Source organism: Coloeus monedula (assembly GCF_965178545.1).
Source record: "Coloeus monedula genome assembly, chromosome: 3".
Taxonomy (NCBI): domain Eukaryota; kingdom Metazoa; phylum Chordata; class Aves; order Passeriformes; family Corvidae; genus Coloeus; species Coloeus monedula.
Window position 1 is genome coordinate 46,746,664 of NC_138783.1, and position 16,042 is coordinate 46,762,705.

Consider the following 16,042-nt stretch of genomic DNA (forward strand, 5'->3'; position numbering starts at 1 on the left):
AACCACCTGCTTTCTTAAGCTCCTTTACCCTTCAGAATTGCGTTTCATGGGATCCCACCTCCCAGTTTACTGAATAAACTGAAGTGTTGACCATAACAGGTCAAGACTTTGCAATAATTTATATGCCTTTAAAAAGAGAGTATTTTAAAATCAAGAATCTGTATTGTGCCCCTCTTCTTCCTCCAGACATTCAGGTTCTGCTCCACAGCCATTATTTCATAGCTACTACAGTCAAGTATGCAACTGATTATTACATTCTACAAAAGTTTTTTCCTTGTTAGAAATAACAGCATAATCATAAACCACATGCATTTGCCTCACTAACAAGTAAAATAACTGATATGCATTTCTGGTATAGAGGATGCCAAAGTAAAGTTGGGGAATACAAACCAGATCATCAGGACAATCAGCATGTAGACCAGCAACTTGTAAGTAATTGCCTTCAGCTGTAAAATTATACCGAATATGCTCTGGCAAAACGTGTTTGTCAATCTTGTTGGGAATGTGAGCTCCTATCAGAAATTCGTTACATAAATCCAATATTCTGATGTTGAGGTCAACTGCCTTTTTACGCTGTAAGAAAAATGAAGCACAAAAGAATATCTTCAGACACATTACAAGCAGAACTCCAAGTTTTTAAACCTTAGAGGACTCTTTTCAAAAATGAAGCAGAAAATACAACACTTAAGATTAGACCCACAGCATCAACAAAGTCATAATGCAGGGCTGAAGTCAACAAGATTAGATGCTCATACAGATCTGTAATTTCATAAAGCATTGAAATTTCAAATAAAATGCCTATGTTCCTGCAGTAAGAAAATGTACAGTGGAGTTCAAGTAGAATTTATGTAAGCTTTTCTAGCTTGTAACTGATTGCTGTGTAAAATACTGAATAAAAAAAGAAGCATCTTTGAGAGAAATATCCTAAAAGAGACATAGAATTTTCTCTTTTTCTTGTTTGTATTGCACTGTTTTCTGGAGACTGTAAGTATTCACGGTATTTCAACCCTTCTCTTAGGAGTTTGTGATTTAGAGTTTTATCACCTTCATTACAGTATTTCATGCATTTAACTGTGCAAGATTTGCTTCGGTGAACATGCTCACATTAGTAAAGTATGGTCTCTGTTGTCTGTGGGGTCACAGCTCAAAAAAACAAAGGCTGAGGGTACAGATACAACATAACTTGTAAAGTCCAAAGAATGACATAACCTGATCTCTGTCCTCCCATTCCATCCTTACTCTTGAAAATGTATCTTTGAGTTTTATTTTAAAAAGCACAAATTCTTTGTAGCAGAAGTAAATTTCAACTTACAACAGGGAAGAATTTCTGAAGTCTTAAATGAGAACTGAAAAGAAACAGTAAGCAGCAAGGAAGAAAAGTGGAACAGGCAGGGGAGGAAGAGGAAAACATGCAAAAATAAGTGAAATTGTAACTGAAAGGAGATGAAGCACCATAGAACCAATAATCAAATCAGACATAAACCCCAGAGCTGAAGTTTCAGGGTTGTTCTTTGGAAAAAGTAATCATAAAAATATATTCTAGGACCATTTTCTAGGTCACAAAACACCATCACAACCATGATCTTCAGAATAACTCAACCACATAACTCTGGTAGAAGAGCCTTTGTACACATTTTTTCAGAGGGGATGACTCAAACAAGGAATTAACTTTATACAGTGACATGAACTATGAACAGACAGAGCATCCATATCACAAATGATGGTGTAAGATGCTGGTTTTGGAAAATCCATCACTAACTACTGCAAAAGTACATAGAAGTTCCAAGACAGGTAATCAGACCATGACTAGATATTCAATTTTGAACAAGATTTACAACTTCTGGTTATGTGAGCACCACAGGAGTGCCTGATCCCTTCGAAAACACTCCACTTGATTAACCTGTCATCAAGGTGCATAAAACACTGCTTTTCCCTCTCTGTAAATATGTTGTTCTGACAGCTGAGTAGCTATTTTAAATATCTGATGAAGACACCAAACAAAAGAAAATAGGATTCCAGGACTTGCTTATAACTCCTCAGAACAGAAAGGAACGATGAGGACCAAACTGGGAAGAACAACCAACTATCTAAAAACTACCTTTAGAAGTGATTTAAAATAGACAAAATTAATCACTTCTAAGACAACAAAATTCCACAAAGGAGAAACTGACCCAGAATCACGTGATTTCATGTCCCACATGTTTCATTATCTGGTTTTTGGTAGACAGACAAACTTCTGTTCATATACTGTAGCCAGAAATTACCTTTTCTTCATCCAAATGAATGCCACTGATCTCAAAATCAAACATAAAAAGTTCTGCCACTCGCCTAAAAATACAGTAAATCCCTGTTAAAACAGCCTCATTTGATAGTAAGCATAATTTCTTAACAGATTTTGCCTTCAGTAGTTATTTACGTTTCACGTCTTTCACAGAGAATAACGCCACAGTTATATGAATGTTTTTATTATGGACTAAGATTTCCTATGTTTTAGGTCCTTAACAATTTACTCAGTGAGAAACAATTTTTCCTTTGTCCTTAATTTAGTCATCTGCTTTGAAAATAGCCTTCAAAATAATTCCAGTACCTTAATCTAGATATTCAACCAATTTGTGCAAATTACCATTTTAATTTCCTTTCATACTTCATTTATTCTAACATCAGAAAAATACCTTTTCAAATCTAACATCCTTGATCATAGCGAAAGAAGGAAGAATGAAGTAACTAATACATTAAGTTTGTCTAACCATGTCAGTGAATAAATAATTCAAAATTATAAATGCATAAACAGCTAATAAAATCTATTACAGCAATCATAAAGTAAGCTTTCAATATATATATTGCTAATCTGATTTAGAAAAATATAAATAAGCTTCTATAAAGTGAAATCAAGTTATATAGTTTGCTCCCTAATTTTAATCCTAAAAACATCACAGTAGAGTATATAATTTTAATCAAAAGAATGCTATTGAAGAAAATCTTAAGTTTACATTTTTTCTGTTCTTGCAGATCTCAGTTATTCAGCATAAATATATCTTGTGCTCTACAAGTCACAAAGACATTCTCCAAGATTACACAACTACAAACTTCCTAAGTCCTGTGCAGGTAATTTAGTAGTGACCAATAAATTAATAATGGAGACGTGGTTTGTTTTCCAAAAGTTGCACTTATTAATTTAAAAAACCACAAAATATAAGTACAATAAGGAACAATACATACTACCTAAGAACCTCAATCTGTAAGATTCTATTTATAATCTATAAAGATCTAGAAGCATCAATAAGTACCTGGTTTCTGGATCTAAGGAACTCATTATGGTTTCATCAACTAGCAGGCGTCTCAAACTCTGACACAGTTCAACATCTGTATTTAATCTGAAAAGATACAGAGTAAAAAAATCATGCACTAGCAATAGAGTAATACTTCAGTATCTTGGCATTACTCATTCAAAGGCAGTATTTAGTGAAACAACATTAAAAGCCAAAGACTGTATTTTCAAAATGTTTTCTGGTTCACAATCACATGTAAAAAGTAGAGAATTTCTATACAAAGCATGTGTGGACAAACCAGCATGGAAACAGGTCTTGTGCATCTGATAGAAAAATACTTTTGGATTGGATTTTGTGGCAATATGAACAAGTCTAATACTGACTGCTTATTTTTTTATGAACAATGATAATCATGGTGAGACCATACAGGTGAGAGAATGGTTTTCTCATCCTTACTTTGAAAGTGATGCCTTGGTGGGGCTACATAAAATCAGAGGCTAGACAAAATTAAGAGAATAAGAGGGGGTATTTATTGAAGGGCCTTCAATAAGGTACACTATGGGCAGACAGAGCCCTAGGGCTACACCCAAAATGGATGACAGGTCACGGGTTTTTCACACTTTAATAAGTTGGGTCCATTTGCATATCAGGGTTAATTCTCCAATTACAATTTCAGGTAATGATATCATTACCCCACGTTTGTTCCCCCTTTTTCAAGGCTTTGTTTACATATTTTGGGGCCTGGGACAACAAGGTGTCCTTGAGTCTCAGGCCTAGAGAGGATTTGTTATGCCTCACCAGAATGTGAGAACAGTAGCTAACAGGCTACATGGAGTTGTAGAGTTACACCCTAAAGCAGCACAAGATCTGAAAAATATAAAAACCAAAATCCTAAGGCATCAAAAAGACTCCATTAAAAGAAAACCTGTGCTCAAGTTTGCCATCAGATAAATGTGCTGCTGCCTGCCACTGGAATAGACTGAGAACTTACTATCCCCAGAACACTTCCACACACAAGCACTGTCCCCATGCAGATAATACTGTGTCCATTGGATTTGCTGACATGTTATGCTGCATTCCCAGGTGAGATACAGTGGGCAACAAAACACATGTACATAATAGTTTATGAGCCTCTCAGGATGATATGTGAACAACTTCTTTATACAAATTTTATATGTGAAGTGGTATCCAGATGTTAAAGTCATATTGTTACACATGGTGGGCATAATCCAAGTCAATCCACTTTCAAGCACTTTGTATGTAAACTTTACAATCACCAGTGAATTATCACAAGTCCTAGAAAAACGTCACTTTGAGCTTTTGATGGGCTTCAGTGACATGGAATCATAAACTGAAACTAAAATAGAAAAACCTTTCATGAGATACTGTAACAAAATTAAACCCTTAAATATCTATATCAGAAGACTGACACTTTGTTCCCATGTGCAAGTATTTTTTGTTGATTGCTGTTTTCATAGATAATCATACAGTATTTTTTAAAGATGCACATCGAAACAGCAAAAAGAAAAGAAGAAAAAAAAAAAAAAGAAGAAAACATACTTCTCTACCACGGTACCAATGTTCCTGCAAGCTTCTTCAGCAGCCTCTCTGAATGCAAAGTCAGGGTGGGCAACTTTTACAAAATCAGCCTGACACAGTAGAAGAAGAAAACAGTGAGGCAAAAAGACAAAAAAAAATCCTGGTATATAAACAAATTGCACTCAAGCAGTTCCATTTACATTAACATTTATTTCTACAGTTCTATGCAATCATTTTGCAGAATTTGCCCTTTTTTTTGTCTAAAACATAAAGCTGATTGGAAAACTTTGCTGACAATTATTAAACCACACAGTGCCTGTGTCTTTCCAATAACTACCATTAACTCACACATTTCTTAAAACATTTTAAGCATAGTGTGTATCTTAGAGTCCTTACAACACAGAGCTACTCCAATGTATTTAAATGTTATTTAAAAATATTTTTAAACTAAAATTTCTGCTTAAGAAGAAAGCACAGCATCAAATGTGCATAAAGGGATGCTAAGAGGGAGCTGGGGAGCTAGGGGCTTCCATGACTGCAGACATGAAAGCAGGGAAGTTCTGGCATTGAAATTATAAAGACTTAAAAGATCAGGAATATATCAAAGTTTACGAATACACTGAAGACATTCAGCATGATTTTACAGAAAGTACATGCAATAAGCTGACAGTATAAAATATGATTGCAGTTTGATTCAAAAAGCAGCCTTAGAAATGTTACACACTTAAGATTTTTACTTCTTAGAATTCCTTTTTAAAATCCTGTATAATACTGACAGAAAAGGTGCTGAATGACAGATATCAAAATTCCTAACAACAGATAACAATCACCAAATTACTTCCAGACAGTTCTGCAAGCTGTGCATCTTTGAACATAAAAAACCTGAAAATAATACAAAGGAGGCAATTTTAACTCAGCAAACTGATACAAAACTATGGCGATTGAATTCTGACATTAGTGTTTTACTTAGGTATTGACTGATTAAGCAGAATTAGGCATTGTCTATAAAAAACCTAAGAACAAGTGACTAGACAGAGGTTGTAAGTACTTTGAGAAGGAAAAAGTGCCTGGCGCAAAAGATGTCTTAAATTTAGAAAAGAATAAGAAACAAGATTGGAGAATTGAAAACACACAGAGACATTCAAATGTGAAAACCCAAGTCAAAAAAACTCAGTGACCTATTTACTAAAAACTGATTTCAGTATGAAGGCTGGTTCTGCTTTCTTGAACCAAAGAATGATGTTTTCATAAAAGATAGACTTTGGGCAAACAGTTTCCAGAGAGCAATATGAAATGCTCTATTAAACTTAACATTTTGTGATACAGAATATCAGGCCAAGTACTCTAAATCTGTGGACCACAAAAACTATAATCTAGGAAACAGTTGCCTTTTTATTGTGTTAATAAAGTGATACTGTTGAGTTTCATCTGCTGCTTTTAATATGAAAGTTCTTCATGGACCTTCACCTATAAATAACATAACTTAAAACATGTGCATTGCCACTCCAACTTTAACTCTGAAATCAAAACACTCTTTGCCACAATATAAGTGACGCTGGAGAGCTTATGTATTAATATTACAGCAGAAACACAAGTATGATTTCACTGTTGTTTTTCTTGTTGTGGCTTCTATACTATTTTTACATCTGTCTTAAAAATAGACTGGACAGTTTGACAAGACTTGTAGTTACCTACCATTTGGTAACAGCCTTTGTAATTAACTTTCAGCCAGTTTAATTTTCTGACTTAACACAAAACTTGATGGAGCTGATCTGCTATTTACTGCTGTGCAGAAAATCATAAAATGGAACAACATGGTGTAAACTCAGTCAGTTTAAAACAACCTATGTAAATATTGAAAAAAGTAACGTACCAAGTCTGCTACTCTGCATAGGCTATCTGAAAGCTGATCAAAGATCATTACAGTCTCTGGCCCAGGTGGGGTTGAACATGCCTTCTGGACGAGCTGCTCCGATTCTTGCAACGCTTTGTCCTGTGCTTCTTGAAATCCTTCTGGACAGCTCAGCTCTGGAACACCAAACAGACCCTGCAGTGCAGAACACAACGAAAACACACCACTATTACCCTCCTCAATTTCTGCAGCTTTGTTTCAAGACTGAATTATCACTACCGAATTTTATCAAAATGACCCTAGCTAGCATATTTTAACACTTCACTGGCCAGCAGCACTAGATATCAAAGGACTGCAGGCAATAGGACAGTTGTCTCAGGCTCACTAAAAGAGCCCCAAATACTGGAAGCAGACCTCAAGGGAATAATCAACAACAACTGAAAATGTTTATGGAATGAACAGTTTTATTCCTGAAGTTCCTACCAAGCCTGGCCCTGTCCCACAGGGCAGGGTAAACACACTTATTTGTGAATGTAGATTGTGAATGGTAGATGTAGATAGCACTTACGTTCTGCATTTGTGGAAGAGACTTAGAGGGGTTCTACCACTAATCAAACAAAATTACTAGCACTAGCAGATATAGAAGTTCCACAATGCAGATGTACAACAGGAAAAAGATCTTAAAGAATCACAGAATCCCCCAAGTTGGAAGTGATGCCTAAAGACTTTTGGTTTTTATGCATTCTTCATGTATTTGTAACTTTGCAGACTGTTAATATACAGTTATAACTTCTAGTACTTTTCCAGCTTTCTTTCTCACAGTTAACAAACTCTTATTGATGTATTCTCAAAATTCTGTTTAATCTTGCCTGTTAGTTTAGCAAGGACACTTTATTTTGCACCATGTACCGCAGACACAATAAAATGCAGAGTTAGAACATCAGAAGGGGAGCTCCAATAGGGCTGAACCCAGGGGGGAAATTACCTAAGCCAACAGCTCTTCTAATTGGACAATATTTGATAGATATACTAATCAATTAACCTTATAAAAATTGCAGAACTACTGTATCACATCTGCATATTGCCATGTTGTGCACCTTGAAGGCTTTCAATTAAAAGATCTGCTTTTATCTTATCATTTTAACACTGTTTGGAAAAGTTTTGTGTTTTATTCCAGGTGACAGAAGGGACCCACAAGGACCACTGAAGTCCAACTCCTGGCCCTGCACAGCATCCTCCCCAAGAATCACACCATGTACCTGAGAGCATTGCCCAAATACTTCTTGAGCTCTGTCAGGCTGGTGCTGTGACCACTTCCCCGGGGAGCCTGTTCCAGTGCCCAACCACCCTCTGGGTGAAAAAGCTTATCCTAATAATTCCTTAACTTCATTTAAGTTAAAACAGCATCACTTCAAGCGATACACTCCCTTTGCAACTGCCCAACTACAACATGAGCATCTCCTTACCTTGTAACTACAGCATCGAACTGTGAAAGGTACATGATTTCACACAACATCTATCCCTTCCCAAATTCAACCTCAGTATCTAAAAATCACTATGTGGATTTTCAAGTCTGCAGTCCAGTCACTTTATAACGCACTTTCTGCAAACTCTTTGTATTATAGCAGTGAGCTGCAGGTTTGCATATAGCTGGCAAGTACTTATCCAAATAAAATGAAAAGCTACAAATCATCAGCTTGTCTGTACAAGTACATATTCAGAAGCAAAAGCAACCCTTCAAGTATGTATCTGGGACATTCTGAGTTGCTTTTTCCTATTTTCTTTCTGTCACTGTTGCTAAAAGCACCTTCTTTTTTTGTTAATGAAAGAAAACCTTTCCTCACACTTCCCGTGTTTTAATTTATTATTTGGGAACAGGAACTGGACTGAAGTGAACACTGAAAAAGGTATTTTTGTAACTATACATGCATGCACACAAACATAAATATACTTGTATCACAGCACCCTTGAATAATGTTTGCTTTGTAAGAGACTCAAGACTGCCCCTTCACTTCCCTCAGCCAGAGGATGCAGTATCTTGCAATATCCCTGAGAGCTCCAGGTCTTCCTGCTGCCCTACATCACCACCCACCCTCCCAAGCAAGCTCTTCCTGCACATGTAGTGCTTTGTGACCATGAGGTATCTCCTCTTACAGATAAACTAGCCATGGAACTCCTCTTACATATGATATCAAGTTTAACATAAAATTTTAAAAATTACAAAAAAAAAAAATAAGCCTGGTGCAGTTCTCTCTTCTTTAATGGCATTGGCTGCATGGCTGAAACATTTTTCTCTTTGCTTGGCCTCAGCATTTACATCCTACCTGGCACAGCCTCTCTGTGTGCCTGAAATACATACCTCTATTCCAAAAGAACTGTGGGCCAAGTGAATCATTTGGAACACATTTCCTAGACCAGCCAAATGGACAATATTTAACTGGATTATTTCCTGAAGCAAGACTTTCACCAGTGTGCTTGCAGAAGCATGAGAACAGGAAGAAAGGTTTCCCAAGCAAGTGCAAGATTAAAAACAGAAGTCAGATTTGTTCTCTCTCAATCCCAAAGTTCGACAGCTCCACCAGGCTGGGCACCATGACAGGAATAGTTGAGTCAGCAGGCAAACACCTGGATTTTACAGCTGCACCTATTCTGTATGCACTGTGCCACTTTACCCTCTCCGGGACCCTTTTGATTCCCTGGACACACATTCACAAACGTCCCTGACTCACCCTAAAAAGATACCCGTCAGAAAACCCATGTGTCACCAAATCAGCAAACAAATCCCTTTTTTGACACAGGCAAAACGTCAAGAATAATGCCCAAGCAAGAGGATGTGAGCAGCGTGGCTGCTCCCGAAGCACTGCCGGAGTGCAGTGGCACGGCACTGACACAGGAACGCCGGCAGCCGGGGCAGGGCCGGTATGGGAAGGGGTAATCCCACTTTAGGAGCATATGAGCACCACTGAGGCTCAAAGCATTCCCACGCACAAGGCCATCACTGTCAAACGCTTCTGTGTCCAGAAGTCACAACGTTTGGGTTTGCTAGAACCAATATAAACTCTTATTTTAAAAAAAAATTACACACAAGAGAAAAATTACGCCTCCCCCCCAAAAAAAAAATTCCCTTAAAAAGGTTCAGACAAGCAGAGCAAAACACGAGGCTGCCAGCAGCCAGGGCCGCCTCCCGACGCAGGAGGCCCGGCCCTCCCCTCCCGCCGCTCACCGTGTCCCTGCCCGCCGCGCCACCGCGCAGCGGCTGCTGCTGCTTCGCATCGAAGGCGGTGCCCACGGGGCACCAGCTGGTGCTGACGGCCCGGCCGCCCGGCCCCGCCGCCCGGCCCCGCAGCGCCCGGCCCAGCGCCGCGGGCAGCGCCCGCCGGCAGCCGGCCAGCATGGGGGAGCACGGCACGGCACGGCACGGCACGGCACGGCACGGCACGGCACGGCACGGCACGGCACGGCACGGCACGGCACGGCACGGCACGGCGGACCCGCCCCCGCCGCGGCTTCCGGACGCCCTGCTCGGCCGCGACCTCCGCGCGTCCGCGCCGAGGGGAGGAGCGGCACCAGGAGGCGGAGCGAGGCGGAGCTCCCGGCTGCCACCTCCCCTCAGCCCGCCGGGCGCCTCTGCCCCGGGCTCTCAGCGCTCCCCCGGCGTGTCCCGCTTCCCGGCTCACCAGCGCCCGAGCCGGCCGCACCAGATTCTCTGCCGGCTGATACCTGTCCTACACATTCTCCAGTTCAACCTAAGGCCATTTAAAAACGGTTTTTTGTTTAGATGTTTCTGTGATACAAACTTGCAGCCTGTGGCTTACGGGAAAAAACTTCGTGGTGGTGAAAAATTCACATAGCCCTTTCCTCCGCCTCAGCGACCTTGTATCTCCCTCGCTGTCATTTGAGAGGTGCAGCTGTTCCTCCTGAAAAAACCCACCGCGCCCTTTTCGTTCGGGCTCTGTGTGATCCACACTCGGGGTTCAACTACTGTGGGAACATGCCCACATCCCCCTGTCCCCCGGGCTCCCTGCTGATGGGAGCCCGGCCTTACGCTCCCAACACTGCATTTGCACTGAATTTCATGATACTGACCCATCTCCATCGGCATCTCTACTTTATTCTTTTCTTCTAAGAGAAGTGAATGAGACTTCCCAACTTTCTTTTTTTCTTTTTTTTTGAGTTTTACGAGAAAAGGTGGGAAAAAAGGAAACAAAAATTCTGGGGGAAAAAAATCACAGAATTAATGTTTTATGATACAGGAAATATCCCTTGATCAGATCTCTGGCATGGCTGCTTCAGTGTTGATTAAATATTATCTTTCATCTGGGAAAATTTGTTTTGCACCAGCTAATTCTAAAGTATAGCAGCTTTATGCTGTATTTTTTGCACTGGCTTATAATATCTGCCCACATCAGAGAATCCACATTGCACTTCCTCCTATCACTCCATTTTGCTCAATTTCTGACCTGAAATCTGTGACTACACAGAGAGCAAAAAAACATATTTAAAAGCTGTAAAATCCACCCAGATACGATGAAACTTGATTGTGCCATACAGCAAGCAGTCCCAACTACACTAATTTCAAGTTTTAAAATAATTTTAAAGTGGTTGGATACAAACTAACCAAGTTTCAAGTCCATCTACACATGCCACCTTAGAAGACATCAACTAGCTTGGAAGTAACTGTTGCTTCTTGTTTATGCAAGATGTCAGGGACCCACATGAAATAATTCTGGAACTTTTGTCTTTTATTTCACCCTAATTTGTTTTAAAACATTTGTTCTTCAGAACTGGGGTACCTACCTACAGTAAGTCACCAAAGCACTAATGTGTTAAGCCCAGCACTGTAGATTCTGAAGAGTTGTCCTCTCTTGTGCAGAAGCTGTTCCTGAAACCAACTGTCTGTTTTCTGTTGAATGCAGTAGGAATTGTCCAGCAGGTAACAACTTTCTTAGGGAGGGCTGAAGGGCACAGACAGGCAGCATTCAGGGGTAACACCAAGTTATGGCAGCGGCTCCAGTGGGTCAGCAGTGCTGAACAAGAGGAACCCAGAGAAGGTGGTATCATCATCACCATCTGCAAACAGCCCATTGAAAGCCTCTCCTTGGTGGGCCTGCAGCCACACCTCATCTCCTCCCTGCAGCTCAAGGATGGCAGCTCCTGAGGCCTGGTCCTCTCCGCTCTGGTACCTGTCCATCGTGTGCAGCATCTTGATGCCATTCTTAACAAGAGCTACTCGCACGTTCCTTGAGTAGACAGTGATGTGGTAGGTGAAATAGTAAACGCCGGCGTGTTTGCAGGTGAATTTGCCAGTAGCTGAGTTGAAGTCATTCAGGCTGTTATACAGCACCTTGTCAAATTTGATTGGGCGATTCGGAGGGGGAAACTTGGTGGTGACTGTAAGGCCAACACTGAAAGCACTCCTTGGCAGGACTCCTGGGGCACCTACATTCCCCTTGTCTCCTCTGTCTCCTTTCAAGCCTCTTTCCCCCGGAACTCCTGGATTACCCTGCGGCCCTATACCTCCAGTACTACCTTTAGGACCTGGATTACCAATCGGGCCAGTCGGCCCTGGGAAACCAACTCTTCCAGGATAGCCAATTTCACCCTTTGTCCCTTTTGGACCTATGGGTCCAATGTCTCCTTTTAACCCCTTTTGTCCTTGCAGTCCCAGCTCTCCCTTCTGACCTTTGTAACCCACTGATCCTATAAATCCTTTTGGTCCCAGTTTCCCAGGTGGTCCTCTTTCTCCTTTATCTCCTTTGTTCCCCTTCTCTTCAACAGTCCCATTGATTCCTAAAAGGAAAACAAAAACAAAACCAAATAATAATAAAAACAAAACAACCCCACAACTTTCTTGTGATCTTCCATTGGAAGGCACAAATTGAGTTTCAGCATGAGGAATATTTGTGCAGGTGTGTGTCTCCACTGTACATACTGTGCTCACTGTACAAACAATTTATCATACATTTAAGTGCAGGATAAGCATAATATCTGAAGAGCCTGTTATTTTGTTAGAAAACAGGTGCTCTGGCTGACAGCAACAAGAATAAGTTCAAAGAAAGGAAGGTTGTCTATGGGCTGATAATAACACTGACAGCTCACATCATTTCATGAAAAAGCAGAATCCGTCCAGACACTTCTTTACAGTCTTTGGCGTACAAAATGGGTGAGATGGTTCACAATTTAATCAGAAAAAGAGGTTTTTTTGACAACACCCTGAACTTGCTTGCCATGTGTTTCTATAATTTTTATGTGATGGAGCTTTTCTTGGGTTACCCAGGCTGCTACTGCAGCACAACTAAAGGCTTTTTGTCCTAGTTACTTGGCACCCCAGGCTTCATTTATCCTTCATCTATTCTTGGTCTGAAGATCAAAGTCCTCAAAACTCCTCTGGTTGCTGCACAAAGTTTTGAAGGTGAAGATCTCATGATGTGAGAGGCACTTTAGCAGTTGATAGACAAAAGACACCATAAAGAACATATGCTCAATCCATCAGGAAAAGAACCTGATCAATTCTGCACAAGGGCCTTTGGCTTCCCATGTTAGTAATAATGCTGTTTGTACAGTTTGCTGTTCTCAGTTTACAAATGAGAGAATTTAACAGCAGCAATGAAATAAAAATAGATGAGATTGTAGGATGAGTTCACAAACACAAGGGCAGCAGTTAATAGACAAATATTAAACTGAAACACTTCTTCTCTGACCTTGTTCACCTTTCTCTCCATTGACACCATCTTTTCCTGGACTGCCAGGAACTCCTGGTTCACCTAGTACAGAAATAAAAAGATTCTCATTAAACAAATTACCAGAAAATTTGGGAAGAGTCCTTCTTTAATCCTTCCTCTTCAATCCTGGGCAAACAGTAATGTAAAACATACTCTTATTCCTGACTTTTAGTGGCTGCCACTGCTGATACTTTTATCTTATGGAGAGATTGACAAAGAGGACAGAAACTGTGCTTGAGGATGGTGCTTTTTGGGTGCAGAAGAAATCCTTGACATAAAGAGGTGAGCTGTTGAGATACGTAGAGTCGCTATATCCTGGTGAGGACCACCAATATGAAAACTTCTTCTCTTGTTGCCTCCATCAGTGGAAATGGAGTGAGGAAGCCACACTCAGCTGGAAGCATTGCAGGGGCAGGAAGCCTAGCAGCGAAACAAGGACATGGTTTAGTGGTGGTTCTGGCAGTGCTGGGTTAATGGTTGGACTCGATCATCTTAGAGATCTTTTCCAGCTGTAATGATTCTGTGATGCTCTGAATCCTAAATTCCTGCCTCAAGAAGAGATGTGTAGGAATTTGACCGGTGGTAATGGATCATTACAGTGAAGTAATATTGCCTGTAGAGTTGAGGAAGGCATTCACACTCTTGATCCCTGTACCTAGCATGACATGGACTTTCACTGCTCTAAAGAGAGCAATTATGTTAGTTACTTTTGTAGTACAGATGTAGTACAGATGACCAAGAGGTCCATGATCAAATAACTGGATTTGCATTCAGAGTGCAGCAATAGAAGAAAAACAGAGTTGGTTGTAACCATATTCCAAGAGTAACTCTCCAGCCATATGGACCAGAGAACAGTTCTTTAGCAGTTTTCTGCACAATGGGCACATCGCAGGAGCTGCTGAAATTTCACTGACTTGGTAAGGAACAAAATTAATATTCATGTATTAAACCACTAAGACGTATGTACATAGATATAAAGAATGGTACAGTCACCCCACTTTGTTCAAACAAAGAATAGTCAGTACAGTCATCATAACAGACTAATTTAGGAAAAACGGTTGGGGAGTTTATCAGAATCCAGTGGTATCCTGTGATAACTCACTGGAGTGAAGGAAGGCCCTTTATAAGTTAAATGAAAATAAGTAAGCTTAAGATTTTCCATTTTTCGGACCTTTCTGGAACCCTGCATACAGAAAAAAAAGGCATTTAAGTGTATGTGTTTATTAAGGTGCTAATGGAAATCTTTGTTTCTTTCTATATTTTAAAAGGTGAAGTATGATATGTCCACATGCCTGCAGATTTATCACCTTGTGCAACCCTGTCCTTGATATTCCAGCATGGATGCAAGGGCCATCATTAACCTAAGGCTTAAGGTATTATGGGGGTGATTAGCTTTAAGATGCTGAGATTATCTCTGGCTTTGATATCTCACACAAATCTCTATTATAGCCTGCTGGAGCAGACATGAATCCTACATTGTTTTTCAATCGTCTCCATTTCTGAGCTTACTCTAGTGACTCTTGAGTTACAGCAAGTAGGCACACTCAGAATCAGGGCCCATAAATGTGTAATTTAGATAAGAGAAATCTTCTTCACACTGCATACTTCCTACTACACCAAACAAGGTATCAGTTGGTGCTTTTTTGGTTTACTGGGCATGAAGCTCTTTGCAGAAATATAGTTTCTATCTTAGAGAAGTAGGATTAGGTTTGCAGCCTTTAAAATTTTCAAATAGACTTGAAAATATTCCCACAATAGACGGTAAAGCCTTTTTTTCTTTTGTTTTTATCCCGTGAACCTGGCATCTCCATAATATTAGCTGTCTTGCTTTCATTATTTAGCCTTTCTTTATATTTCCTTCTTCAAACAGGTAATGACCAACGTGTGAAATGTTTTCTGAAGGCTAGGCAGAATAATCCCATTCATACAGAGTAACTACAGACAAATTTGGCAGTGAATGGATTTGCATTTGATACATTAAATCATTCATTCTGAACATAGTACCTGTATCTCCTTTGTCTCCTTTTGACCCGTCACGTCCATCACGACCAGGTATGCCATTGTGCCCAGGATTGCCAGGGATGCCAGGATACCCTTGGGTGCAGACATCCTGTTTTTGTGTTTCTGCTGTGCTGACTACAATAGCCAGCAGTACAATCCAGCTTTTCATTCTTAGGTAAGTTATATGACTTTGGCTGAAATGTTTAAGAAAGAAAAAGTACATCTGCCTTGGTCTACCTTAGAAGGGAGTGCAGTGGTGGAGGGAGGAAAATAAGGAAATGGGTTTTCACCACGTCTATTCTTCTGTTTTGTTTTTATTTATGAATCTCTATATAGCATTAATTACAGTCCTAGAGACTACTGAGTGCTATTTTAAATAATTGTTTAATGGAGATATCAGTCATAGAATGGTTATACATTTAAAACATTATCTTTACACAATTCTCCATCCGCATTTCTCCCCGCACCTACTTGTGACTGCAAGGTTGTACCTCTCCCAGGAGATGGTGCCATGGGAGGTGAGCTAAGGCAATTCAACCCCCTCATTCACCACAAAACAATAACTTTTTTTTTTTTTTAAATTATTATTCACTGGAGTTAGTCCCTTACTGGGTTAATAAGTTGAATAACCTCAGAGGAGGGGTCAGACCAGGAGCAGA

The 16,042-nt window shown here is 40.1% G+C and overlaps 2 protein-coding genes across 2 annotated transcripts in view; both read right to left on the bottom strand.

Moving 5' to 3' along the window:
- The window catches only part of MIPEP (mitochondrial intermediate peptidase), a 68,527-nt gene extending 58,377 nt beyond the window's left edge, over nt 1–10,150 (bottom strand). The window contains exons 1-6 of the mRNA XM_082277605.1: nt 9,884–10,150; nt 6,682–6,855; nt 4,830–4,918; nt 3,288–3,374; nt 2,265–2,328; nt 391–573 (exon numbers count right to left, since the gene is read on the bottom strand). Coding sequence (XP_082133731.1) covers nt 391–573; nt 2,265–2,328; nt 3,288–3,374; nt 4,830–4,918; nt 6,682–6,855; nt 9,884–10,054 — 768 coding nt within the window. The 5' untranslated portion in view covers nt 10,055–10,150. The remainder of the gene's footprint in view (nt 1–390; nt 574–2,264; nt 2,329–3,287; nt 3,375–4,829; nt 4,919–6,681; nt 6,856–9,883) is intronic.
- Nucleotides 10,151–11,656: 1,506 nt separating this feature from the next.
- LOC309571372 (uncharacterized protein) lies at nt 11,657–15,552 on the bottom strand (the record flags this gene model as incomplete). The annotated part of the gene is made up of 3 exons (XM_082278790.1): nt 11,657–12,450; nt 13,362–13,424; nt 15,387–15,552. The coding sequence occupies 3 exons, from the start codon at nt 15,550–15,552 to the stop codon at nt 11,657–11,659; spliced, it is 1,023 nt and encodes a 340-aa protein (XP_082134916.1).
- Between the last annotated feature and the right edge of the window lie 490 nt (nt 15,553–16,042).